Source organism: Peromyscus maniculatus, chromosome 22 (assembly GCF_049852395.1).
Source record: "Peromyscus maniculatus bairdii isolate BWxNUB_F1_BW_parent chromosome 22, HU_Pman_BW_mat_3.1, whole genome shotgun sequence".
NCBI lineage: Eukaryota > Metazoa > Chordata > Mammalia > Rodentia > Cricetidae > Peromyscus > Peromyscus maniculatus.
The window spans coordinates 46,966,292-46,992,801 of NC_134873.1; the positions used below are offsets into that span (position 1 = coordinate 46,966,292).

At 47.1% G+C, this 26,510-nt stretch overlaps 1 protein-coding gene across 2 annotated transcripts in view; it reads left to right on the forward strand.

Moving 5' to 3' along the window:
* Window positions 1-26,510, forward strand: part of Crim1 (cysteine rich transmembrane BMP regulator 1) — a 182,912-nt gene that overhangs the window by 98,831 nt on the left and 57,571 nt on the right. For both annotated transcript variants that reach the window (XM_006984838.4, XM_006984839.4), the window contains exons 5-7: window positions 7,992-8,113; window positions 17,817-17,999; window positions 20,186-20,383. In XM_006984838.4, coding sequence (XP_006984900.1) covers window positions 7,992-8,113; window positions 17,817-17,999; window positions 20,186-20,383 — 503 coding nt within the window. The remainder of the gene's footprint in view (window positions 1-7,991; window positions 8,114-17,816; window positions 18,000-20,185; window positions 20,384-26,510) is intronic.

Genomic DNA, 26,510 nt, shown 5'->3' on the forward strand with positions numbered 1-26,510 from the left:
CTCTCTCCCACCTGTCCCCATCCTCAGCCACTTGCCACTGTGCCTCTAGCACGTCACCAAAGACGTGGGTCCTTGGGGATAAGTGGGGGTCCGTTTCCCACAAGGGGTCACAGACAGAATGGCTTCTGCCAGGAGTGTGCTCATCCCGGCAGCCTTTGGCACAAAGGCAGTCACTAGGTGGAGTCCCAGTTTGCAGCGGGAGATTACTTTCTTGGCCCTATTTATAGTAATGGCCAGTATCTTTGAACTGGCATGTTTTGCATAAAAGACAGGCATCTTCTGAACAAGTGTTCGTTTCTGCTCAGGACGAGAGTGGTACCTCTTAGAGAGGACACATCCTGAGTTGTCTACGTGTCTGCTCTGTTCTTAGGACTTCTTCTACTGGGCTCCTGCTGACTTCCAGGCTTGCTCTCCCTGGCTAATAGAACTGAGAGTTTTCATCGAAAGAACAGATGCAGGAGGAGAGAAAAAGGGTCAGGAAATGTAAAGATATTGGAAAGATTAGCCTCCGGTGGGTTCCACTGAAACGCCACAGGCAGGGAGGGGGCTTATGGGTTAAAGAGAGCCCATCAGATGGAGGCTCAGACTTGGGAGAACCTGGCAAAATCGTGGCGTGGACAACTTCACAGAGTGGGTGTGGAGAACTCGGAAGGAGGCCTGTTGTTATCTGCAAGTGGGGTGCGTGACTTCAGTGGCTTTGCTGGTGGCGTGAGTTATGTAAGTAGGACGGAAGCAAGGACCTTGGATCTTCAGGGACTGTGCGAGGTCAGAGCATTGAAAATGCTTCATCTGCATTCCCCACCCCCACCCCCACCCCCGAAGCCTCCAGAATAATATAAATGCGAGAACCGGTGTCGAGCATTTTCACGGTTCAGCCACACAGTGCTAGATGTTTCTCACATAGCGGTTCATTTCATCCACGCGGCAGTCGTGGGACGTATGTAGGATTTATCCACCTCGATTCTCCATGTGGTTCAGTTGAGACTTGGATTATCTAACCTGTCCAAGCTCCCGTGGTCACATGGCTCTCATATCCAGGGCCTCCCGGAACGGAAGCTTCCTGGCACTCCCGGCAGCCGACTAGCTTCACGCCTGCTTGCATGTATGTTCTCTGCAAATAGACACAAGCTGATTCCGTATTTGTAGACAAGCCGATTCCATGCTCCAGAGCCTCCATTTCTAATGCAGTTGGTGATTCCAGGATTTGAAATGAGAATATTTTACATTGCTGTAGTAAAACTTACTCTCGGGGCCAGAGAGATGACTCAGCAGTTAAGAGCACTTAGGGTCCTTGCAGAGGACCCAGGTTCAGTTCCCAGCGCCCACATGGCAGCTCGCAGCTGTCTGTAAGTTTCAGGGGATCCAGGGCCTCTGTTGACATTTGTGAGCTCCTACCTGCACATGGTGGGGGCACCGTTAGGGGGCACAGACATACGCTCAGGCACCTATACACACATAAAGTAAATAATGTTTTTAGAAAATCCTATCTTCATGTCCATCCTCCTTTTAAAGGCTACAATATGCCAGTTTCTCTTCTTTCTTCCTTATCTTTTCTTTTTGGATTTCGGAGACAGGGTTTCTCTGTGTAGCGTTGGAGCCTGTCCTGAAACTCACTCTGTAGACCAGGCTGGCCTCGAACTCACAAGGGATCCACCTGCCTCTGCCTCCCGAGTGCAGGGATTAAAGGTGTGCGCCGCCGCCGCCGCCGCCGCCGCCGCCGCCGCCGCCGCCGCCACCCAGCTTCTTTTTTATCTTGAATGGTCCTCTGTGCATCTCTCCCTCCTATCCTGGCAGCCCATGAAAGGATACACCAGTGACCCCTCTCAGACTTAAGGAAGAGGAGGCAGAGGACCCTCAGTGTCAGACACCTGAGCTGGACAGGATGCTTGGGAATACCTGTGGGCCCCTAGCCCTAACATTTTTCACCAAGGGCCGAGGAATATTTTCAGCGGTGGCTGGGCTCCTGCCAAGACTGGAGAGTCTTCAAGCTTGCCCCAGCATCTTTTCATTAGCAAGTCACATCAGGAGAGTAATGTGTAGAAAGCGTTGTTGCTTTATCCTCCCCATACTGACTTACGGTGGGGCGCAGTTCTAGGAAGACGGCATCCTCTTAAAGCTTGTATTTTCCTGCAGCGTGTACCACTCACTCTTCCTTCGGCTTCCCACCTTCTTCTGCTTTCTAGGCGTTTGGTGTCTTTGAGGAGGAAGTCATAATTGTCTTCTTGAGAAAGGCAGGAAGAGAGAAGCTGTCCTGATTACTTGGGTTTCTGTCTCCCATGCGTGAGAGCACGTCCATGAGTTCTTCCTCCTACAGCTTAACGGCCACAGAGAACTGAGTCGCTTTCTTTCCCCCCTGTCTCTGAGGTCAAAGTCGTCATAAGTGATGTGAGGTAACCTGTTACGCTGCTGTTAACAGCAGAGCTCCCTGTGCTGGGGAAGGACCACTGATGGACAGCAGGGACCGGTCCTCCGTGGCTGGCTGTGGCTGGGGATGAAGATTCATGGGGATTAGCCGGAGGAAGGGCAAGGCAGGGTCAGTAGTTCTCCAGGGAGTGGTAAATCTCCTAGGGAGAGTCAGGAGGGACATTCCAGCCGGAGGCACTCCCATAGGGAGCTGCACTGTTTTCCAGAGGGGTCCCTGGGACCGCTCCATGCCAAACCTCCTTCTTTGGGATGTTTTATTTACAGTCTTGTTTTAAACGCACGTATTCCTGGAAAGAGGTAAGAAAAATGAAGCAGTAGAATGATAGGGCATCAAGTTTCATTAATGATGAAGCTGCTTTTTATGGAATGGGATTGTGTTTTATGTGGCGTATTTTCCATGCCTGACAAGCTATTTCATTAATATCCTCTCCAGCCTTTGTCGTACAAGTACTTCAATGCTTCGTTTCTCCTTGTTCCCTGACCAAGGGGAATCTCTCTGCCTTTGGTTGCAGACAGAACTGTCTCCCCGTTCAAAGGCGCAGGCAGCCTTTTTCGGATGTGGGATAAAGCCACTGTTGGATGAGCTCTTTTCTAGAATACTTCCCAATTTAGACCAAAGGACATGAGCAGAGAGATAAGTGTCTGTGTTGGGCAAGATGGGATGCCCGAGGTGTGCAGTTTCCAGTGTCTTTCTCCAGAGAGATGCTCCCGAGGAGGGGTGTTAGAATAATGTCTGCCATCTGTGTGCCGGCGCCTACCATGGAGCACATTCCCAAGGCACTCCTGTGCTTTGCAGAGAGGGCTGTGGGGGTGTCAGAGGACCCCTTTCCCCCAGGTTCAGTGGCCACCCCCACCTTGTGTAGTGTCCTTTAAAGTTTCTCTCTTTACTCTGGTAAGCTAAGACAAACGAACATTGATTCTTTAGCTAGTGTCAAGACAGGTCCCAGACCTGCTCCGTGATGCCAGAACTCCAGCATTTAGCATGCTCTTTCTTCTCATGAAACACACACACACACACACACACACACACACAGAGAGAGAGAGAGAGAGAGAGAGAGAGAGAGAGAGAGAGAGAGAGAGAGAGAGATATGAAGAAAGTGTTAGTTCCAGATTTCTTGTGGGTTGAATTTTTGCTCATCTTTTTTTCTCTTTTCTAAGCCATCCCCTCCCTCGCTAGAGGAACTCACAGGAGAATCAATATGATTTTGATTTAGTAGACGGAGCAGGTATTCTACAAGAGTCTGGTACCCTGTCTATGTATTGTTAAAAGTCAGAGGAGGGAAAATTAATCCTGGAGAAATCCTCTTTGGGTATGTGGTCCTGAGGGCTCCGGGGTCTTCACCAGGGCCCAAGTGAGAGGAGGCAGGGATGGGTGAGCATCTGAACTATGGCGTGGGGCCGGCTGGTGCATTCAGTGAATGGCGGATTGCCATTGGTGCGAGAGTGAGTAAGCAGAGCATCCAGTGGGGTGTGGAAGCTACAAGATAGGAGAGGCCACGCTTCCAGTAAGCTGTGTCTGGAAGCTTCTGCACTGCCTGGGACTGTGTATATAGTCCCAGACGCAAAGGACACTTACAGGTAAAGAGGAAATGTATACTCAACTGCCTGTTGGCCAGCTACCCAGCAATGTAAGCCTCCCAAGGAAGTGAGTGCCCTCTAGGGGTTTGTGTGATTTCTCAATGCTGTTCACCTGTTATATTCAGGCCCTCTTAACCAAGTTCCCCCTTCCCCCCAGCTGCAGCTGTGATTACATTATGCAGAAATTTATTAACGTGGCCTTTTTGATTGATTATTATCTTAATATTGAGGATGACATTAGAGGCTCCCTTCCTACCCTGGCACATTGCAGATACAGATTACCACTTCTTTGAAATTAAAAAAAAAAAAATATCCTTAACTCTCTTGGTTTATGATTCCATTTATATGAACTGCACAGAATAGGTGAGCACACAGAGGTAGATCTTATATTTGTAGTTGCCAGGGCCGGAGGCAGGAAAAGCCGGGGGAAAGGCTGCTGTAGGATGCAGGGTTTCTGCTCGGGGTAAAGAAAGAGGTGCCGGTAGTAACTGCACAACCTTGCAAATAGAAAACCCGTGTGCAGGAGCCTATATTTTAGAAGGGTGGATGCTGTGTGCATGACTTTCATCTCCTAGGGCAGAGACTCGCTGCTCCAAGTATCCTCACTTCGCTCTGTCCGGAGGGGGCTTGTTGCATTGACCATCGAGGATCTCTGGTTTTCCCTTGCTGCTGCATTTGGTTTGCCCAGCTAGCTAATATCATCCGTCCTTTCCTTATTTCCAACTCTGTCTCGTTTTGTATACCAGCTCTACATAATGGGTGCAAAAAGGGGGGTGTGACCCAAACAAAGGGAGAGGAGGACCCCAGACAAGTGTGTTCAGGTGTTCAAAGGAACCAGTGCCTGAAAAACAGCTGGTGGACCCATGGGCTAGACCAAGAACACTCTGGAAGTAAGAGGGGTGCAGAAGCCCCAGCAGTAAAGCAAGTGTTTGCCCAGAGCAGAGAGTGAGCGAGCGAGCGTAGCGTCAGCGAAGTGCTGGGAGAGAGATAGTTGGAAAGAAAAGGTATGTGGACCTCAGGGCGATGAGTGGTGTGCTGAGACACTGATAAATGGAACGAGGAGAAGATTGTTGGCTGTGGAAGTGAGTACAGGAACAAAGTTGTAGGCTGGGTGGAGTGAGGGAGAGCCGCGCAGGAAACCGGGGAGGGGTGAGTGATGACATCAACCTCTTTAAGCATCTGTCTCCCGTTAGTCTCCTAATCCATCTGTTTTCTCTTTGGCCTTGCTTGCTTGCTCTTACCCGGGAATGGGGTAGGAGGCAAGGGAAGAGCAAGGGAGAAGGAGTGAAAAGGGGAAAGGAGGGGAGGTGGTGAGGACAGATTGCAGTCTGCACGCTTCCACCGTCCTGTAGCCCAGCGTTTCCTCCAAGTGACTCCAAAGAAAGTCTTGTTTCCTCGAGTGGAAAGCCCGGAGAGTAAGAATATACCCATCTGTGTGGTGCGGGCAAGCCAGGGGGTCTGCATGAGTTACCGCCTGACAGAATGCACGGAGAAGACTTGTCAGCAGATGGTTCCTGTGAATTGTGTTAAACTGTATGAAATTGCTAGTGGGCCATTTCTAACCTCCCCACCTCATTCAAAAAAAAAAATTAAAGGTGGTTTTGCATGATCTAAGCCTAACAGATGATAAAATGTATCAGGCCTTAGCCCAAATGTTTACCTTTTTCTGGTTCCTTCCTCAGTTCATCCGTTAAAGTGCTGATTTTAGGTTCAGAGGAATCTGTCGGAATCCAAAGGATGGCACTGGGTAGGAGGCATGTGCTAGAGGGTGGGGTTAGGTAAGAGAACGGGATCCAAGGACACACCAGTTTGCACAATCATGGTTCTTTGCCAATCAACCATTTAGGCTCAGTAGTAAAATTTGGCCGGGGGGACCCTCCTTTTCTAAGTGAGTTACTAAGTACTTTTGAGTAGTTTTAGTTCATCTTCATGGTGCCGATATGGGTCTCTAAGGATAATAATGGGGTGTTGGAATATTGGGGACTGTGGCAGATCCAGGGCAAAGTTAGTAATGATTTTCAATGTGACGTGATTTCCCATGGTCCCACGAGTCTGGCACAGAAGTGTGCCACACACATGTGTTTGGACAGAAAGAGTACTAAAGTGTGGAAGAACAGCATCCAGAGAAAATACTTCTTGGCCATACATGTGCTGTTTGGTGTTTATGAATGATTCTCTGCAACACATGAACAGACAGAATGTGATTGTAGATGCCAGAAGATGTGATAGAAGCAGTTAGCTGTTCCCGTAGGATGCTGTCCGTTGTGACTGCCTCTAGACACTAGGATCCAGGTGCGGGCCCTCCATATGAAGAATTTAAGTTGTACCAGTTTGCAGTACAAACCAGAGTGTCGCATGCAGTAATGTAAGCAATATACCAAACTGTGCGATCGGAGCAATATGACTCCGTGCTTAAAACTGTAGTCGTTAGGCACTTGAGCACAAAAGATTATGAGATTATTATCTTAGTGGATGCTAAAAGGCCAGCTCACAGTACTCAGCCCTAGAAGGTAGTTGTCCTGCAGGAATACAAAACTCCGCACACGAAACAAACAGGCATTTATCTTCAATTGTAGACAGAAATATGATTGCAGTCAAACCTTAATGTGGTTTCCGTTCCTGCTCTCCCAGGCATCTAACCGTCATCACGTGTGGAAAAACCAAAGAAGGCGTGGCAGGAGCCATGTTTCATTCACATCTTTCCAGTGGCTTTTAATGGTCTTTGGTGCAGACTTGAACTTCGTTTCCATTTTTTTTTTAGTTTAGTTCTATGGCTAATTATAAACATCATTGACATTCTGGGCCTGATTATTGAGATACTGGAGGACTATAAGCGTATTTTAATTTATAGAAGATTCAGATAATAGGAGAGCAAGCCAGTCACTTAAGCAAGAAAGGGAACAAAGCAGAATTAATGAGTCTCTTAATAATTCTTGATGTGAGTGCCCCATCCCCTGGTCAGAACAACGTCCCCACTATACATGAGAGCTTACATGTTTCCTTCCAGCATCTCTCTCTTAAGAGATTTACTCTTTATTTACTCCTCCCAACCCGGCATCTCGCTCCATCACTCTTTCTACTCTTTGGCCCTCTCTGCTCCCGGTGAAGCCCTCAGGACCAGAGGCCAGCAGCTACCTCCCACTACTACATTCGGATGCTGGTACCCAGCTGCCTGAGCATCTCATCTCCCGCGTCTTATTTCATTGCATCTGAGAAACCAGTTTCTTCTCTCCTCTTTGTTTTCTTCGCTTCACCTCTGTTTCTTGGCTCCCACGTCTAGGCAGATTTCACAGCAGAATTAAAGTCAAGAGTGACCAGAGCTTGTAGCTCATGCAGTAGCTCATCCCTGCATGCAGAGATACATGCACCTGTGGTAGCCTAGGACTCAAGAAATGAAAACCTTCTGCTTCCGAGACAGCTGTCACGAAGTCCATTGGCCTACACCTCATGCCCCACTGCGTATGGAGACTTCAGTCTTTGGTCTGTTGTGTCTACAGCACGCAAACGTATTAAATATTGCTCAAGATGACTGTGCTCCTAGAGAGGATCGTACTGACAAAGAATGACTGGAAAGCCAATCACTTAATTGTTGGGAGGGGGAAGAAAGAGAAACCTCTAGAGAATGCCTACCCATCCCTGGAAACAAGGCTGTAGCCTGAGGCTACTTACTGGAGGGAACACTCACTCATTGTGAGCATCCCTGACCGACATAATGAGTATGTTGGGCCTACATCATCTGAGAGTGTTACAGCGAATACCAACCCGGTTAACTAAGACATGAGGTCCAATGTGTCTCCCAAGGTGGGCCAAGTTAAAATGGGGCTGTCTATCTAGGACATGAGCTATAGTTGTTTGGGAAGTGACTACTGATGGCACCCTCCCCTCACTCCTTTAGGTAGCCCAGGTCCTTGCCACTTTGTTTGGGGGTCTCCCGACTTCTGTGTTGTTATTTATTCATGGGGTTTTCCTTCCCTTTTCTTTGGTTTCAGATGCGAGTGTCTCTCTGACTTATGTGGTTTCCCCGTTTGTGAGGTGGGATCTACTCCCCGCATAGTCTCTCGTGGAGATGGGACACCTGGAAAGTGCTGTGATGTCTTTGAATGTGTTAATGGTACGTGGGGTTTCTCTTGTTCTCAGAGAGTGGACATTGGTGGAGCAGGAGGTGGCGGGAGGGCCAGCCTAGCTCTTTCTGCCCGTTAGAGCAGGGAGCATGCTTAGAGACACGGTGAAGGTCACTCAGAGAGGGGACTTGCTTAGTCACTGTGCAGCTAAGAGAGAGGGACGTATCACACTGTCATAGAGACCCTCACAGATTCAGCAGCAGATCGTAAGATCTGATGTGTCCAAAGTTCAGTCTGGGAATTGCAGGGGAAATAAAGGGGGGGGGGGTCAGAGAGCCTGTTACATAGTTTCTGTCATCCAGTGTCCTGTCCCCATGTCTGGAGATAATCTCACTGAAACCACATGGGAGAAAAGACCTCATTCTTCTAGGCCGGTGTTTCCCTAGTTAGAGAACTTCTTAGGTCAGTGTTTGGGAGCAGTATCGGCCAGCTTTAGACTTGACCCTCCTGGCTCTAGATCAAGGGCTCGGGTGTCATAGGATCCCTTCAACAGAACCTGCCTCTTACCTTCACCCTTCACAGGACAGCTTGGTATTTGGCAACCTGATGTTTATTAGATCTAGACGTTGGGAGAGTAGAAAAACCTGAACCATGCTCCTCTGTTGGAATGTTTCGGGAAAAGCAAAACAACGTAATTGCACAGACCACGACCACTGTCTGCGCATGGCGAAAAGTCGGGACCGTTAAGTAGCTATCACAAAATACATTGCACACACGGAACCTGGCAGTGACTACTGCCTGCGAGAATCCAGTCTTTGGGAGGTCTCCTTCCCGCTCTCAGGTTCCCATGAACACATCCCGACCCCCGCCCAACCCCCCCCCCACACACACACCCCGCCACACAAAGACACACACACACAAAGAGGTCCTCCTAATGCGGAATCCTACTTGAATCGGGACCTTGTCTTTTCCAGTCACGTGATCATGTGTCTTGTTGCTTTCGTTCACACTGAAGACACAGTGGTAGTGTAGCTGGGTGGTTAAGGAAAACCTCAGGCCGAACGATGTCAGATGGGAATTGGTGGGGACGGCTCGTGGTCACCGGGAGCCGCGGTTCCACGACGCTAGACTGAAATGAGTAATAGTGATTACGCGTCAAGTATAAATAGTCCCGATTATTCCGTGTGCTCCCATTCTGCCCACACTCACGGAACGCCACTCTAGGTGTTGCTGGTGGAGGAGGATGGAGACAGGAAGGCTAGAGTAATAGCATCCCGATACACAGATTTTATAAATAGAAACCTACAAGGGAAGGTGTGGGGAAAGTTCCATGGGCTTGAATCTCTTTGAAGTGCTTCCCATCTCTCCTGTTACCACCCGGCCAGTGTTTTTTTTTTTTTTTTTTTTTTGTCTGTTAAATCCGAGCCAGTGGACAAGCAGACCTCTCCCTTCTGACCGAGCCGCAGTGTGATTTCCTGCAGGTGATACTCTGTGAAGGCTTAACTTTCACCGTTTTCTGTGAAGACTTAACGTATGCCATAACTCTCGCACCACTCGAGGCAGACATCATCACCCCTTTATCCCCGGGCTTTGCAGTCCCTCAGATGCGTTCTCTTGCACGGCTGTCTCTCCTTCATTCCATAAGGGGAACTGCTCGGAAGGGTAGTCCGTCCGTCTGTCTCATCACGTGTCTGCGGATGTTGGCTTATCACGTGCCGCGGCGGGGGGGGGGGGGGGGGTGTCCCCAGATTTTCTTGATTTAGCAAGTGAGTGATCTGATAGGTAACCCTCTTTGTGCCCTTGAGAAGTGACTGATAACACACCAGCCCACAGAGGGGTCACTTCACAGGGGTACCCCGTGTTCCACGGTCCCACACCTTCATCGGACGTCATTCTTCTGCCAAGAACACATGCAGAACATTTGCATCGTTTCTCTGGATAAGGAAGATCGCCCGTCGTCTCTCTTTGCTCCTTGAAAGACAAGTGCTAGGCTTTGCTATCAATCAGAACATTGACCGTGCCTCCTCAGCAACCTTGATATCAGTCTTCGTGGCTTGCCCTTGCTTGTAGACACTTCTTATAGAACCCTGACCTTAAGAATAGAATTGACCATCTGACAGCCAAAGTGAGTTACGGTGTTCCCTGGAGTTGCTTCTTCTCACCACGGATTTGTTGTGTTATCCTTACTTGTTTCCTGTCCTGCTGTGTATTGTCTTGTACTATATTGGCCATTCAGTTGTAGAAGACTAGGCAGTATTCTGTGAGAACTATAATTCATTACCATGGGATATTTTTAAGGCTAAATCTGTCTTTGCGTGTATTTTGTTTATTTTGACAGGTACGTGTGTACATCCATCCATGTGTATTTATATGTGAATTTGTATGATTTATATCATAGTCTCTCCTTCAATCTTTCTCTTTTTATCTCTGTCTATATGTCTCTCTGGTGTGTATGCACAAGTGCCTGTGCATGTGAGTGCCCGTGTGAGTGTGTGTGTATGTGCGTGCGTGCGTGCGTGCGTGCGTGCGTGCGTGCGTGTGTGTGTTGGGGGGGTACAAGGAAAGGACAGTGGGATCAGGGAAGGAGAACCAGGGGGAGGGAGGGAACCAGAAGAAACGGAGAGGAACTTGCTTATCCACAAGGATTTGGGGCAGCTATACCCTGAGAACAGGTTTAATAACATAGTGGTTAAATATTAATTAGAAGGGAGAAGACTAGTCATAAGGTTGTCAGTCTCAGTTGAAAGTGAAAATTAAACAGAGCCCACACAAGTATGCAGGCTGATGGGGGTGTCTTTGTAGTCCATGTAGCTGCCAGAGTTAAACATCACGCCTTGCCCCCCAGCTTCCCCGTCATTAAAATGTAGAAGGATGTAGGGTCAGAGTCGCAGTTCTTATTCGTAGAGGCAAAAAGGCCCGCTGGATGGAGCAACACACAGTCCCGAATGGCGACTTCTTTCTCACATGGAAATTAAGGCGGCAACACCGAGCAGTATGTTATGTGTTCGGTCGCTTCAACAGCACAGATATAGAAACCAGTACCCTGATGCCAGGCTCCTGAACAGAAGGCAAGAATTACCGCTGAAACTCGGTGAAAGGGCGGATGTACACAGCTGGACCTTGGTGTCTGGATTACTACCGTCTTGTGGTCTGAGAAGTCCCCAGTTACATCCACAGGTAGACCTCAGTTGAGGAAAGAGTAGATGGACGGACGGTTCACGTGACCAGCCTCTCATGTCGAAGCAGAGATTTCAGAGTTAAGACTCGGCTCCTGAGCACACTCGTGGGGCTCCCGTGACTTTTTAAAAACATACATAAAGATGCAAATTTTGAAAATGGTCCCACAATGAACTCCAGAGCTCTTGAGTTCCCTAGACTGGATGAATAGACCGGAGAGCTCGCTCCTTAAACCTGGTCTCGTCTTGTGTTGGTGGACGGGGGAGCAGAGAGTGGCCGTCTGCAGCACAGGTTTGCCGTGGGCTTCTCTGGTGCAAGCTGAGAGGAAGGTTTCTTGAGCGGTGACGCCAGAAACCACGGGAACAAGTTATAGGATTGAGTGGTGACCCGTCGGCCACCTCCTTCAAGAAACAGCTGTATCTGCCCCAGCTCACAGGCAGATGTTTTATCAGCGGTGAGCTGGAGCTGCCCTGCTGACCTCACCCCTCAACATGCCTGGCTGCTGCGTTGTGCCCTTATCTCCCCTGGCATGGTACGCATGTCCCACCTCTCAGTCCATAGGCTCTGGCTCTTGAGACACAAGCTGTAGTAGAATGCGGAAGTAACCAGCCGTCATGCTCAGACACACAGCTTCCCGGTGTGTGTACACGAGGCACCTAGATAAATAGAATATTTGGTGTGAATGACATCATCAGCATCCGACTCCTCCAGGGTGACTTAGTTATAGAATATGCTCCCCCAAGTAAATCAGTGGTATTTTGGTATTGGAAACTTATCGATTGAAACTTCCAGAAATCGTTTCAGCTATATAATCTTTAATACTGGGCATACTGAGCAGGACTAGGTATAACTTGAGGTCACTCCATGTTCAACAGTGTAAGAGTCTGTCACCTGAATAACAGGAAGAGAGCTTCACTTTTCTCAGGCATGCCAAGAGTGGTGGAAGGCAGGAGGGAGAAAGGCAGGTCGCTTATGTGCACAGGATTAACCTGGAGCAGTTTAAGGTGGGCATGGACTAAATTCATAGGAAGGCGGCAGGATGCGGTGTGGCTTGTGTTTTTAGCCTGTTCTTGGACTGTTCCAGACATCTGCCTGTCCCTGTGGTGCTGATCTCCCAGCAGCATTAAAGGACAGAGTTTGAACATACGGTAACATTTAAGGATCTTAATTAAGACTGGGACATCTGGCCGGGCGGTGGTGGCGCACGCCTTTAATCCCAGCACTCGGGAGGCAGAGGCAGGCGGATCTCTGTGAGTTCGAGGCCAGCCTGGTCTAATGATCGACATCGAGGAAAGGTGCAAAGCTACACAGAGAAACCCTGTGTCGAAAAACCAAAAAAAAAAAAAAAAAAAAAAAAAAAGACTGGGACGTCTGAAGTAAAGTCGCGCACAGGAAAGACACACTCAAAATCAGCTTTCTCATCATGTAAGATGTTGGTCTATAAACCCAATCTGGAGCGTGTTAATAAGAAAGCAGTGACTAAGGACGTCTGTGAAGAACCCCCTGTCTGGATGGCAGTTATGTGCAGCAAGGGCCCAAGCTCAGAGTGTCTTGCCATACAGAAATGGACAGAATCCAGCCGTTTGAAGGAAAGACTCTGTTTGGGGTGTTATTTATTGAACACTCCTGTTGTTTCCCACAGCCTTAGTAAGCTAGTGCTCATGAGGGGCTTTTGCGGTGTTTTAAGTATTGTCCCTTTTCCCTCGTTCTAAATTCCTGTTTCCTTGGCATCTCCTGGCATAGAACGCAAGTATCCAGTAGAAAAGGTCTGTTTCCCCTTCCGGTACTTGGCAGCCTTTATGCCTGGTTAATTATATCAGTCTAATTCTATCAATCAGAGGGACACTCGGAGAGATTGTCCAGCTGCACCCCCTGCACTCCCCACCCCCCACCCCCCCCCCGTCACACGCCTGTCCCTCCTTCGGCTTCCTACACAGGTCACCACACAGTGGAAAGAGACCAGTGGCAACTTAGAAGCTGCCCTCCACTGAGAGTGAAGAAAAAATGCAGCAGGGTTGGGGGTGGTCCTCCATCTTCACATTTCCTATGAAGTTCCGTGTTTCAGCCTTTCCCTGGGATACCGGTCACCTTCAGCCGATCAGAACTCGAGTCCTCCAGCAGTCTATAGTACGGCTCTCTCCTTCAAGAGCTGTGGCACGTGAGGTGGAAGAGAAGCTCACGGAATAGAGAAATAGAAATTGCCCAACAAAGGGGTTGGGAATTTAGCTCAGTGGTAGAATGTTTCAAGGCCCTGGGTTCGGTCCTCAGCTCCAGGGTGAGGGGGGCGGGGGTGGATAGAAAGAAAGAAATTGCCCAACACAAAGCACATGGAGCTGTCACTGAGAGACACTTCCATACCGAGGTGTGCAAAGTCCACCGGTACTGTTTCTGCTCCAGTAGAGAGGCGTGGCCAGCTCTTCATCACCCTAAGGTTCACATCTGACATCAACAGGGGAGGAAGTAATTGGGCATTGCTTCTCCAAGACCACCAGTAGCTTTTTCATCACACATGTGTTTGGAAAGCTCTTACTGATTAATTGCAACATCAAACGTCAAGACTTCATTTTGCCGATTGGTTTTCTTTTGTTTTAACCCAGAAAGGCTTACCTAAAGGTTGTTTTCTGGACTGTAATTTTGGAGACTCTCCATCTCTCTTAAACTTGACTCCTGCCCCCCATCACACACACACACACACACACCGTCGGTGCTTTAGCTGGTTGACTAACTGTCCCCATTCTCCTGTCAATCAAGCCTCTTCCCTGGAAGCTTCTACACACCCCACCGTGAAAACAAATCCCGAGGCAGCTCAGTGCATGACCAGAGTTTTATTCCTTCCTCTTTCAGACCCTGCCCTGAGATTTGTGGCTTCACCTCTGTGGTGAATGTGGTTAATTAACGAAGCTAAATAATTAATATTGGTTGGCTTAGTTTTTTTTTTCCCAATCTGAATGGATGTTGAAAGGGACCCCCCCCCACTCCACTCCCCCCACCCCCCCCCACCCCTCACATCAGGGGCTCCCTCCCAACCCTGAATTCAGCACAAACCACACCCAAACACCTGTTTCCACGGAGAGTCTATTTATTTATTTATTTATTTATTTATTTATTTATTTAATTAATTAATTAATTAATTTAGGTTTTTCAAGACAGGGTTTTCTCTGTGTAGCTTTGCACCTTTCCTGGAACTCACTCTGTAGCCCAGGCTGGGCTCGAACTCACAGAGATCCACTTGCCTCCCAAGTGCTGGGATTAAAGGCGTGCACCACTGCCGCCCCACCGAAAGATCCTTTATTAAGCAAGGAAGAAAAGTTAAAGTGGCTGCTTTCTGACTCTGGCAGAAAAACAGCAGCCAGTGACTTTGCAGGTATAACTTTAAGAGAAGAAGAGGAAATGTGTGTTAGAATGGGCTAGGATGCTGTGGTAAAGGAGACAGGGGGCAGGGAGAGGGGAAGGGAACAAGGAAAGGGGGGGCAGGGACCTGTCCCAGAGAGACAAAAGACAGCCTCTGGATAGAGAGGAGACAGACATGGCCCATAGGCAAATGGAGGTTTATAAAGGTAAAGGAGGGAACCCTGTATTAGGCTGAGATGCTAAATTTTAACAGGGCATGTTAACTGGGTAAACCAAAGGGGGCTTCTAATTGCTTAACTTGGGTAGTCGGCCTCAGGAGGAGGAAGGGGCCAAATAAGGGACTAGACCTTGGTAGGAATGTAATCTAAAGGTTTTTAGCAAGGCAGAGGGAATAGGGGAGAAGGGCAAGGCCTGCCAGAGCCCCAGTGTCCCTTCACAGTTGACGGGATGTTGAAGTCTGGAAAGAATACTCCTTCCCCTAGTGACTCATTGAACGTACTGTTAGTGGCGTAGCAGCAGATTGGTCTCCATTCTTTAGCATGTGGTTGTCTCTGCGCCATTTTTTCTTCCTTCCTCCAATCAAATTGTCCTGGCACTCCTGTCAGAAACGGTCATGCTGATAGTTCCTTTCTGAATTCTCAGTTCGGAAAGTGTCCTGTCTTGTCCTTCCCACTGCACACACTGTCTTGGTCACTCTAGCTTTGGGTCGCGTTTGGAAATCAGGAAGTGTGACGTGTCTGACTTCGTTCTTCTTCTAAAGATTATTTTGTCGATTCTTAATCCCTTACGTTTCCATGTGAGTTTTATGACCAGAGTGTCAGTTTAGACAAAAGAATGAGCTAGGATTTGGGGGTTGCACTGAGTACTAGATTAATTTAGGGAATATTTTCATCTTAACAACATTGTTTTTCAGTCTGTGTCTATTTTATCTAGAACTTTTTAATTTCTTTAAATAGATGACCAGAGCATAAGTTTTGTACTTAATTTTTTTTTGTAAGTATTTTATTCTTTCTGATTCTATTGGGAAACAAGATTTTTTTAAACTTTATTTTCTGAATGTTTATTGGTAGTGTATAGAAATTCAGTTGTCTTATATTGCAATTTGTACCCTGCAACCTTGCTGAAGTTGTTTATAATGTCTGATAGATTTCCAGTGAATTTTTTAGGTTTATTATTATTATTATTATTATTATTTAAGATCATGGCATGCGCTTCTATAGATAGGCTTATTTCTTCCTTTCCACTCTGGATACTTTTTACTTATTTCCTTTCCCTAATTGTCTTGGCATTATAATGTTAAGCTGATGTTGTAAGAACAGACATCATTGTCTTTTTCTTGGTCTTAGGGGAGGAGAGTTAAGTCTCCGAACATTGCTAAGTATGATGTTATCTGTGAGTCCTTGAAGACCCTGTGTTAGCGTTTTTCCCAGTGTGATTAAAAAAAAATACTTAAGAAATGCAACTTAAAAAGGAAAGGTTTGTTTTGGCTCATGGTCCAGGTTCACTGTGGCCTGGCCTGTGGTTCTTAGCGCTGTGGCGAGACAGTAGCATCATTACAGAAAGCGTATAACAGCCAGGGAAGGGAGAGAGAGAGAGGAAGGCTCCAGGGACAAGATAGACCCTTTAAAGGCATGCCCGGGTTCCTCCAGCAAGGCTCCACTAATAATCCAGTCAGCTGGGAACTTCATGGATTGACCAGTTGATAAAGTCTGTGCCCTTACAAGCCATGTATATCTCCACATATCAACACACAGTCCTTGGGTGATGGTGGGACTGAGAATACACTTCGTATCCAAAGCAAAGTAACGCTACTTATCAAGTTACCAAAGTTTCTTCCTCGTCCTTATTGCTAAGTGTTTTTATAATGGAAGAGTTTTGGATTCCTTCAGATGTTTACTCTGCAAAATATGCAAAATACAAGGAAGTAGTTCTTGTCCTTTATTCGGTTGACATGTCTTTTTAAAAGGAACTTATTTTTGAATGATTGAACCAGCTTTGCACTATGTAATGCCAGTTAGTATTTGACCCCTTTTATAGCCGTAAGATGTGGCCTGGTAGTAGCGTCTTTGAGAATGTTTGTCTCAATTCACAGGAGATACTGATCTGTGGTTTTATTTTCTGATGGTGTTTTTTTGTCTGATTGGTATTAGTTTTCAGCAAAAAAAAAAAAACAAAAACATTGGTCTCATACTGAAAGTTTTGAATATGAAAATGTTAAATCCTTAGCAGAAGTAACCATGGGATGGAATGTAGAATGCGAGCTTTCAGTTCAAGGACTATGGTTTTCAGTTCTGCCATTTGCTAAAGATGCAGATTTGAGACAAATGATCTAGAATTCCATCGCTTCTAACCTCGTGATCATACCTGCCTCATATCTTTGTATTGAGATTAAATGAGGTAATGGATGTTACTGGCCTAGCACTAATAATTCGTTATCGATTATTAAGCCAAGAAGGGAAACAAAGAGCTGAGCGAACAGGCCCTACCTAAATCTTGGGAAGCAAAGCAAAAGCCAGTATGAAAACAGGACCCTTGTTCAAAGACAGAGAATTAGTAAAATACAGTCTCTCGTACAAGTGTCATGGTCTTAGAGGGTTACCTGTGATGGCTTGGAGGAAGTCAGGATAGATCATGCCAGGGAGCATTTCAGTTCCTCTGTGTGAATGGGATAACTGTGTGTTTTGTTTTTAACTGGGCGCTCGTCCCTCCGCGAGGGTTAAATTCAGTTTAGAACATTTCCATCAAATTAGAACTTCCTGCTGTGACAGAACATTCTAGAGGCTATTTCAAAACGTACAAAGACGCCTCTCAAAACTGACCTCAGATGTGCCCTGTGTAGTTGAGTTTCTTTTATTAAAATATGATTACATCATTTCCTCCCTTCCCATTCTTCCTTCAAACCCCTCTTATGTATCTCCCCCCTTCCACCTTGCTCCTCGTGAAATCATGACCTCTTGAGAGAGAGAGAGAGAGAGAGAGAGAGAGAGAGAGAGAGGAGAGCATGTGTGTGTGTGCCTAAATAAATAAATACGAGACCTACTCAGCCCATCTAGTGTCACTTGTATATATTTGAGTTCAGAGCTGACCACTTGGCGTTGTATAACCCGGGTAGGTTTATGTCTCCCCCTCTTAGCATCCCTTAGTTATGTGTATCCCCTTGTCTGTGGGTGGGGCCCCAGGAGATACGCCCTCTCCCCATGCCTTGTTTGTCTTGACTCTCTGCAGAAACTAAGCCAGCCTGCGTATTCAACAGCGTGGAGTATTACGACGGAGACATGTTTCGAATGGACAACTGTCGATTCTGTCGATGCCAAGGGGGCGTCTCCATCTGCTTCACTGCTCAGTGTGGGGAGTTGAACTGCGAACGATACTATGTGCCTGAAGGGGAGTGCTGCCCTGTGTGCGAAGGTAGGGCGTAGCTCCCCAGGGAGGGGTGAATGGTCAGAGCTTCTATTTCAAAACGGATGTAATTCAGAGGAATGTTGAGTCCCCTTGTAATGGCGCCATTGCCTGTCTTTTTAGAATGTTGATAGTGCCTAGTAGAATATGTGGAAATACTTCCCCGAGGAGAGCTCCATTTGGGGCACAGTCGGTGGTCACAGGCTCTACAAGCTGACCTGTGATTTCTGGGTTGCTTCCTGTTGCTGCCCCGCAGCTGTAGTGGTGACTTAGTAAGTCCTAAGGACCAAGGTTGTCTACACCTTAGCACTGGAATTGGTCCTTGCATTGCTCAGCTAGAGTTAGGTTGGCCGGTCACCATCCGTCTCAGCCAGTCAGCTCAGAACCAGGACCCTGCTGCCATTTCTACCTGGAAACGGCGTGCTGATTCGTCAGGTTGTAGCTTGGGTGTGGCTGCAGCAGCAGCTTCAGGAGCAGGCATGTGTCAGGTGTGACCTTTAGGTACCTGTGGATTCTGTATTCCCCTCTTCTTCAAGCAGGAGTATTTGCATGTTTCTCCCGCAGACTCCTCCCACTTCTGCTGGTCGTAAGGAATGAAATTTCAGAATGGCACCCCGATTCTTATCCACTACACCCTACCCCCTTAAGGATCAGGAAACTGAAGTTCAGGAAAGCCATAGATCACCTGGGTTTGCGAGGAAGCCATGGTCCAGGGCCTGAAAGAGTCTATGGCATCATGTGACACAGAGTGTCCTAAGCAATGGTCACATGAACCTCTTGTCCTGACTGGGTCACAGACCTTTAGTCCAAAGTCTTTCTGCCCTGCTCACAAGGTGGCCTGTTCAGTTCTATACTTGTTTCCTTAAAATCCCTTTGTGCTTTTATTTATCATACAGTATTGAAAACCTGAAATATCTAAAGTAGGGGAACTCTATTCCTAACCCTGAGCAGCTGTTCATAGTAATGAGTCCTTTCCTTGCTTGGAAAATTTTTTTTTTTCTTTTAGTCAAGACAGGAGAAAAGTAATTCACTTTTTATGTGTCACAGAGGTTGACACATAAAGAGAGAAAATCACCGCAAACTTTTAACTTTCCCAACTGATTGCTCTCTAGCCAACCCTCATTCACAGTAGAATCAGAAACTGCATCACAGTTGGGGTTGTAAAAACCAGATAGGAACCTCTGTGTTAATAGTCTCAGTGAGCTGCCTGTGCGTACATCCGATCACCTCTCAACCTCCCAGAATTCAGATCCAAGCTCAAAGCAGAACGCAGTATGCGCTGTAATACTTTTTATAAGGACTTGAGAAAGTCCTAAAGGTCGGTAGACCACTTCCATCTAACTTTTGTATACATGCCCTCTGCCTCATTAGAATCCGCACTAACCTCTGCACTTAACCTGGGCTCTCTCGTCTTACTCATTGACGTCAGTTTTAATGTATTTTTAGTAAAGAAAATGGAGTGATTTACCGATGGTTCTCCTTACAGAGATACTGGAGGCTATTTTTGCATCCATTATTTTTATATGCTTGCCAGTCATTTCAGAATATTTCTTTTTATGGTAGTCTTGTCTAATTCTGTCTTTCAACCTTGACTGTTACTTAGCTGCCCAAATGACGGGAAGGAAAAGGGTATAAATACAGTCCTCCTCCAGGGTGCCATCAGTGACCCAGGGAATGTCCAAACAAACCTTGCCACGCAGAAGGCTGCATTGAGGACCTACTGTGCCCCTTCCCAGTGTCCACTTTGGCCTGTGGAGACCACCACAGTCAGTTCACTTCGTCCCAGAGGTAGCAGTTATCATTTTGAGTTCAAGGAACAATGCTCTTTCTCCTTTGCAGGTAGTGAAATCGAGGTATAAAAAATATTTAATTCAGCACATCAAAAGACTTTCTCAGAGCCTAAAACGGACCTGCGTTTTCTAACTACCAAAGGTTGTCTCTGTCCCCGTATCTTGCCAGTCTTAGGAGTGATGGCACCAGCATACCTGTTTTTAGGTCACATCCCTCCTAACATCAGTGTCAGGATGAGACGATGAAAGTCCGTTATGACTGCTGCCTGTGGACGGAGCCCCAGGGACCCCTTCCCGTCAGTCCCCAGTTCCCACTGGTTGAACCTGGAGGAAACCGCCTCCAGGGGCGGGCCGAGGCCAGGTTTGGGAGGCTCAGTCTCATTCTGAACTCCTGTTTCGCCGTAGATCCCATCTATCCTTACAACAACCCGGCTGGCTGCTACGCCAATGGCCAGATCCGCGCCCACGGGGACCGGTGGCGGGAAGACGACTGTACCTTCTGCCAGTGCATCAACGGAGAACCTCACTGCGTGGCCACGGCCTGTGGGCAGAGCTGCATGCACCCCGTGAAGGTGCCCGGGGAGTGCTGCCCCGTGTGTGAAGGTAAACCTTGCAAATCTAATGAGCGTCTGGCCACCACGGCTCCTGTCGAGGAAGCGTCTGCCAGTGTGGTCTTGTTTTCCATATTTTTTTTTTCATTTCCTTCGGGCATAATGTCTGCTTCGTGCTGTTGCCGGTTGCAGACAAATTTATTATACAACCCAAATTCGTCGTTCGGGGAAAGTGTTGCAAACTTAAAATGAGAACAGCATGGGCTTTACTTTAAGCAGGGCGCATGTGCTTTGTCTGAACACATGACACGTTCTGAGTCAGTTCACTACACGCCAGCTTTAATACCCAAAAGTCAAGACAAGGAAATAAAATCAGAAGTTAGAGCCCTAACTCAGGCACAGCGTGTTCAACTTGTGGTACTTCGTAGCCCCAGAGCGCTGACGGCCAGAAGAAAATCCCAGAACTCTCAACGGCGATTCACACTGGCTAGTGCCTCCTTCTGAGGACCCTGCTCCCCCCCCCGTCTACGGCTAAGGCTGAGACGACCGTGGCTTCCGGTTCCTCTAATTCTTTGCCTTATGACCTGGTTCCCCACGTTGACTGCGCCTTTTTCCTGCCCTGTAGAGAGCAGCTAAGGCAGTGCTAGGTTCATTTCTCTGAGCCAGCTGCTATGAAGTTCACTTCCTGTTCCCTGAGAAGATACTTTGCATACATTCTTGACTCACCCATGTCGGTCTTCATAAATGTGAGGTGATTGGATTTTTTTTTTTATTCTGACAAAGCCAATAGGCGATCCATGCTTAAGAGGCATTTTGCATAGTAAAATGAATGAATATAGGCCAAAATCTATGTTGAAGATGGATCCCTGTAGAATTTGTAATAAGAAATGGGTAGGCTTTCTTCCAGAAAATGATCTAATTAAGGTCTTTTTTTTTTTTAAGGATTTTTTTTCTTTTTTATGGACCAGTTGTGTGTGTTAATTGCCATCTGCTAGAAGAAGCAGCTTCTCTGACGAGGGTTGCCTGATGCAGGGATCTATGGGTACAGCATTATGGCATCTGAAGTGGTTTGATGGCCGCGTTCATTTAGCAGAATAACAGTGGTTGGTTTTCCCCTCGGCCTGTGACACAGAGTCTCAAGACATCCTTTCCCAGCATCTGACTTGTCGGGCATTAAGGCTTCAGTTTGGCGAATGGCGTGAGCTAGCCTCAGAGGGATTGGACTTACTTAAGACCTTGAAAACCACATAAAAGAAATGAAAGCTGGAGGGCCCTTGTACTGTGGACATCGTCAGTCCCCTCACTGTTCTCTGCACAGAGTACAGCCACCACCCGCCAAGACTATAGCTTCCAGATGACAGATTTGGTGGAACTCACCACCCCCTCCCACACTCTTCTCACCACCCCCTCGCACACTCCTCTCCATCCCCTGAAGGCAGGTAGCATTGTGGAACTGCAGAGAGGAGCATGGGAAAAGCTGTGTTCCCCAGTGGACTTGGCAAGAGGGCCTTGCTGATGGAGGTAGGGTGGCAGGACCCGACCCTAAGAGTTATGGACAGTCTGTTGTCAACCTGGACTATTTAAGTCCCAGTGTGTACATGATAAAATAAGCATCATCATCATCATCATCATCATCATCATCATAATAAACACATAGCTCTGTTAAAAACCCAACCTTTTAACCTCAAATATTGCTGCCGAAGTTCAAAATGAAGCTTTTAGAGTTTGTTACGGAACTGGGGTGTGTGTGGTGGGGGGGGGGCAGAGTATGTGTGCCCTTGATTCTGTCTTAGCTCGTAGAGGTGTCGGGGTAACCACTGTTAGTTGGGTCCCTTCATGTTTGGGTTCTGTGGCTTCTGCACAGAGTTGTGACCTGATTCTTGACAGCTTAGGGAAAGAGTTGCAGTGTGAGTGAGCCATTAATACCCAGACCTTGATGGAGAACCGCCTGCAGCCTAGAGAAGCCAAAGGGAAAAGGAGACACCTCCCAGAGCACACTTAGGCCGAATTTTCAATTAAACCGGGGAGAAGAGAAGGCATGTCTGTGTTGAAGTGTTGTGAGGTATGAACTTGACATCTGCGCCCAACTTTGTGTATCCTTTGTGATGGGCGCTGTGCCGAAGGCCTTCTTGTCCCATTTTAGAGATGAGGAAGTAAAGGCTCAGAGAGACCGTGTGGCATAGCTGAACTCTATTTTTATTTTGCTTTTCCTGCTGGCCCACACTGGGTGTTTCCCCTTCCTTTATGAATCTTCATTCAGTACTGGCTTTTGGCCCCTTGTCAGGGAGAGACTGGAGTGGCGTGGCAGGAGTAGGAGATCGTTTGCAGCTCGGGAAATTTCTATAAGCGTTTGGGATGTGATCATCCATTGACCCTCTACCCCGGTTCCCAGAACTCAGGAGAGGGTGCTCTTGAGACACCTTCACAATCGCCTTTGCAGCCCCCTGTCTCGGGGGCCCTCTCGGCCTTGACAACACAGTGTTTTTATCAGTTCACCTCTCAGCTCCTGCTGGTTGGTCCCTTCTTTGTCTCTATCTGTCTTCCTCGGATCTTTCAGAAGATTGCATTTTCTAGTCCTCGGAGAACTCATTCGGCTAGTTTTTCTTTTGTTTCTCACCCAAGCCGAATAGCAAAGGATGGTATTGGTTCTCCGCGGTTATCAACATAAGATGTGATAAAGGCAGAATGATTTTTCTTCATACAGAGTCAAAATTCAGAGACTGATACTGAGAAGTTACTGATAAATCATAAGCATTACTAAATATTTCTTTAAAAATCATACAAGCTGAGAGGGTCATTTTGTATAGAGTCCAAGAAAATCTATGCAACCATTTGAATACATTTTTCTCATTAGCCATTCCGTAGTATTATTAATGTCGAGTGATTTCAGAATAGCAAAAGAATGATATGAAATAAGAAAAAAAAATCCCAAGATGTTACTGAGTCAGAAATGAGGCATCAGCCAAAATCATTTATAAACAGAACTACTGGCGTGTATGCGATTCAGACCCGTAGTAAACTCCTGCGCGCGCGCGCGCGCACACACACACACACACACACACACACACACGCACGCGCACACACACACTTGCGTCATGAGTGTTGACCCTCTCTTTTTAGCTTTGTCTCGGGGTACTCAGAACGTGAAATTAGAAGAGCGAACCCCACACAGGCATTGCAGCTTTGAATGTTTCCAGAATAATTCACAAACCACCAAATGTAGTGTGTTAGGACCTCCAGAGAGAGAGAGAGAACCTGGGGGCCGCCATTGTTATTAAAGATCCTTACCTTCCGAGTGACAGCATTGTGTGACTGCCTGCTCCCAGAGGACCGGAACACGAATCTGGGAACCCTTGAAGACCAGGCTGTCACTTGACAGCTAACTTGATTCAGAAGTACTTAAGTGCTTTTGAAGTTTGTCACTTAAGTGCTCTCGTAATGAAGTCTTACGGAGTTATTGTCAACACCCCATTCGGGCGTACAGATAAGCCCAGGCCATTTCAGTCTGTAGTCTTGGAGCCGATTGCGTCCTCCTGTCTGGCTTTGCTGGCTTTTCTCCGCATCTCCTCCTGTTCATCAGTCTCCTTTGGTTTGCTTTGGTTGTTTGGTTTTTTGAGACAACCTTTCCTCTGTGTACCCTGCCTGTCCTAGAACTCGCTCTACAGACCAGGCTGGCCTCGAACTCAGAAATCCGCCTGCCTCTGCTTCCAGAGTGCTGGGACAAAAGATGCATGCCACCATGCCCAGCTAGTCTCGTTAGTTTTTAATTTGACTCAAAAAGAGCTAGGATAGAAATGCATGGAACAAATAGGAGGTTTGCAATATGGGTATATACATGAAAGACCCGTCCTTAATTTTTTTTTAAATCTAAAATTTAAAGTAGAAAGGACAGTGAGCTAAGTACCCTCTTATTTGCAGTCCCTAGTAACAAACATTGCTTGCTCACTTACTGAGTACAGTGAGAACGTCATCCCACCTCATCCTGCAAGATCCTTAGCGCAGGCGCTAGATCGTCGCGGAGCTCACAGCTCAGAGGTTCTGTACCTTCTTTAGGCTGTACAGCAGGCACGTAGCAGCACTGTGTCCTCAAAGCCCAGCCTCTGCACTTTATACTTACACTTCCTCAGACCATATATTGCACCCCACAAAGAGGCCACATCCATGGTAGACAAGGAATTCCCCATGTTCTTCTCAATTATTAAATGGTGACTATATGTAAGTAGACGCTTAAAAACTTTTCTGGTGGAAAAAAAAAAAAACTATGAGCAGAGGCAGGAAGGAAGGAGAGTGAGAATGGAGTAGCAAACCCAATACTTCCTTTGAGTCTGAGTCTTCTTGTCTGAGAAATGGCCTAATAAGAAAGGATCACCTTAGCCAAAGCCTGAACCGCCATCTGGACCCCTGACCAGTTGAGGAAGAACAGCTTTGGAGTGCTTGTGTTTGAAACACATTTTGAAGTCAGGGTGTAGAGTGTCACCTACATTTGACATCCATGGGCCTGCAGCTCCAGGCGGTATGGACCCGCCAGCCTCCCTTTGCATGCTGGGAGTTAGACCAAGCACACTGCTCTTGGCTCCGTCACAGAGGTAGCCCCTGAGGCCTTCCATAACTGGTGTGTAATCTGAAGTAGGCTCTTTCCTGGTTCAGCTCCTCAAGGCTGGAATTTCAAAGCTTTATTAAGGTCTCCCCAGGCTCAGGCCAATGCCAACTGTCCTGTTGAATACATACTGCTTTCAGAGTACCCTGCACTCGTGTGTAGATGTCCCACTGTATTGTCACTCACTTCTTTACACAGGCAAGAGTGATTTTTTTTTTGTGCCACAATTAGGTGTTTTTAGTAACTTGGTAATTTTCTCCTCAATACTATCACCTGCATAAACTGCCTAGGCTGATTGCTAATACCATGCAGAACCTAAGGACAGAATTTCTTTTTAAAAACTTTTCTAGCTGAAGGTAAAATAAGGCAGAGAAGGAAACCTGCTGCTAAGATGTGTGATGTGCTTACTGAAGAAGAAAAAGATAAGTGACTTGTCAGGTGTCAGGCGTGGGGCCCACTTTGCGGTGACACCCGGTACAAGAGATAAGAATTACAGGGTGACTTGAAGCATTCCGGTCAGCCTCTATCTGCTGTCTCATTCTGGGTGGTGGTTGACCCGCCCAGGTGACCACTGTGACCGAGTACTCCTTCCCCTGGCTCACACAGAGCTTCCTCTGGGGAAGAGCCGATAACTCCGACAACCTTGAAGATGGTGGAGCCAACTCCAGAGTCCATCACTTTCCAAGAACTAAACACTCAGGTCACACTGTAAAGGGTGGCATTCAGAGTGATGTTCCATTTGCCAGTTGGTGCTTGGAGCTGGGTGAAACTCACTTTTCCTCTCTATTTTTTTTTTTAATGTTTCTCTGAAACCGAAGCAAAATCCAGTTTTTGTCTTAGGCCAGGAAGTCAAAGTTCTTCGTAGGTTTTCGAAGTTGAGTGCATGAGGGTCCGTCTTGTTACTCTGCTTCGGTATTTTTTATAACTTCTCCCCACACTAAGTTAAAGCAGCGTTACTTGTTAGCTGTTAACACGCACTCGGCTGGACATCAGGCAGCCCTTCTAATTCCGTTCACCTGGACTTAAATAAACTCTTATAGCGGAGGAATAAGAAATCCACTGTGTGGGGTCCCCCCCCCACACACACACACACACTCCCTAGATTTAAGATGGAATGTGATTGAGCCAGAAAATCAACTGTTTCCCCCCACCACCTGGCTTCTTTGGATGTCTGTCTTACTTAGGGGCTCCTGGTTCTGCCTAGGACACTGTGAGGTTCAGACATTAGGCGTGTCTCTACCTGTCTGGAGTTAGCCAGGCACCTCACCTGAACATCAGAAATCTCAACACCATGCTCCTCTGACTCACTGGAGGTCTGTCAGATACTCTGTCTTCCTTAACATCGGTCTTCACTGTTTCTTAACAGTAGTATAATTCGTTCTCACGAATGTTGACGATACAGTTGAGTCAAACTGCCCTTCGAGTGAGATTTCTACTGGCCTGCCAGAAAATTCTGTACCAGGCACATATCTGGGTGGGAATTCCTTGAAACAAGAAAAAAAACATGTTTCCAGCCCCGCCTTGCCCATAATGTTCCTTTACTGCACAGTATCTCAAAAGATTAAGCTACTGCCTCGGTAGT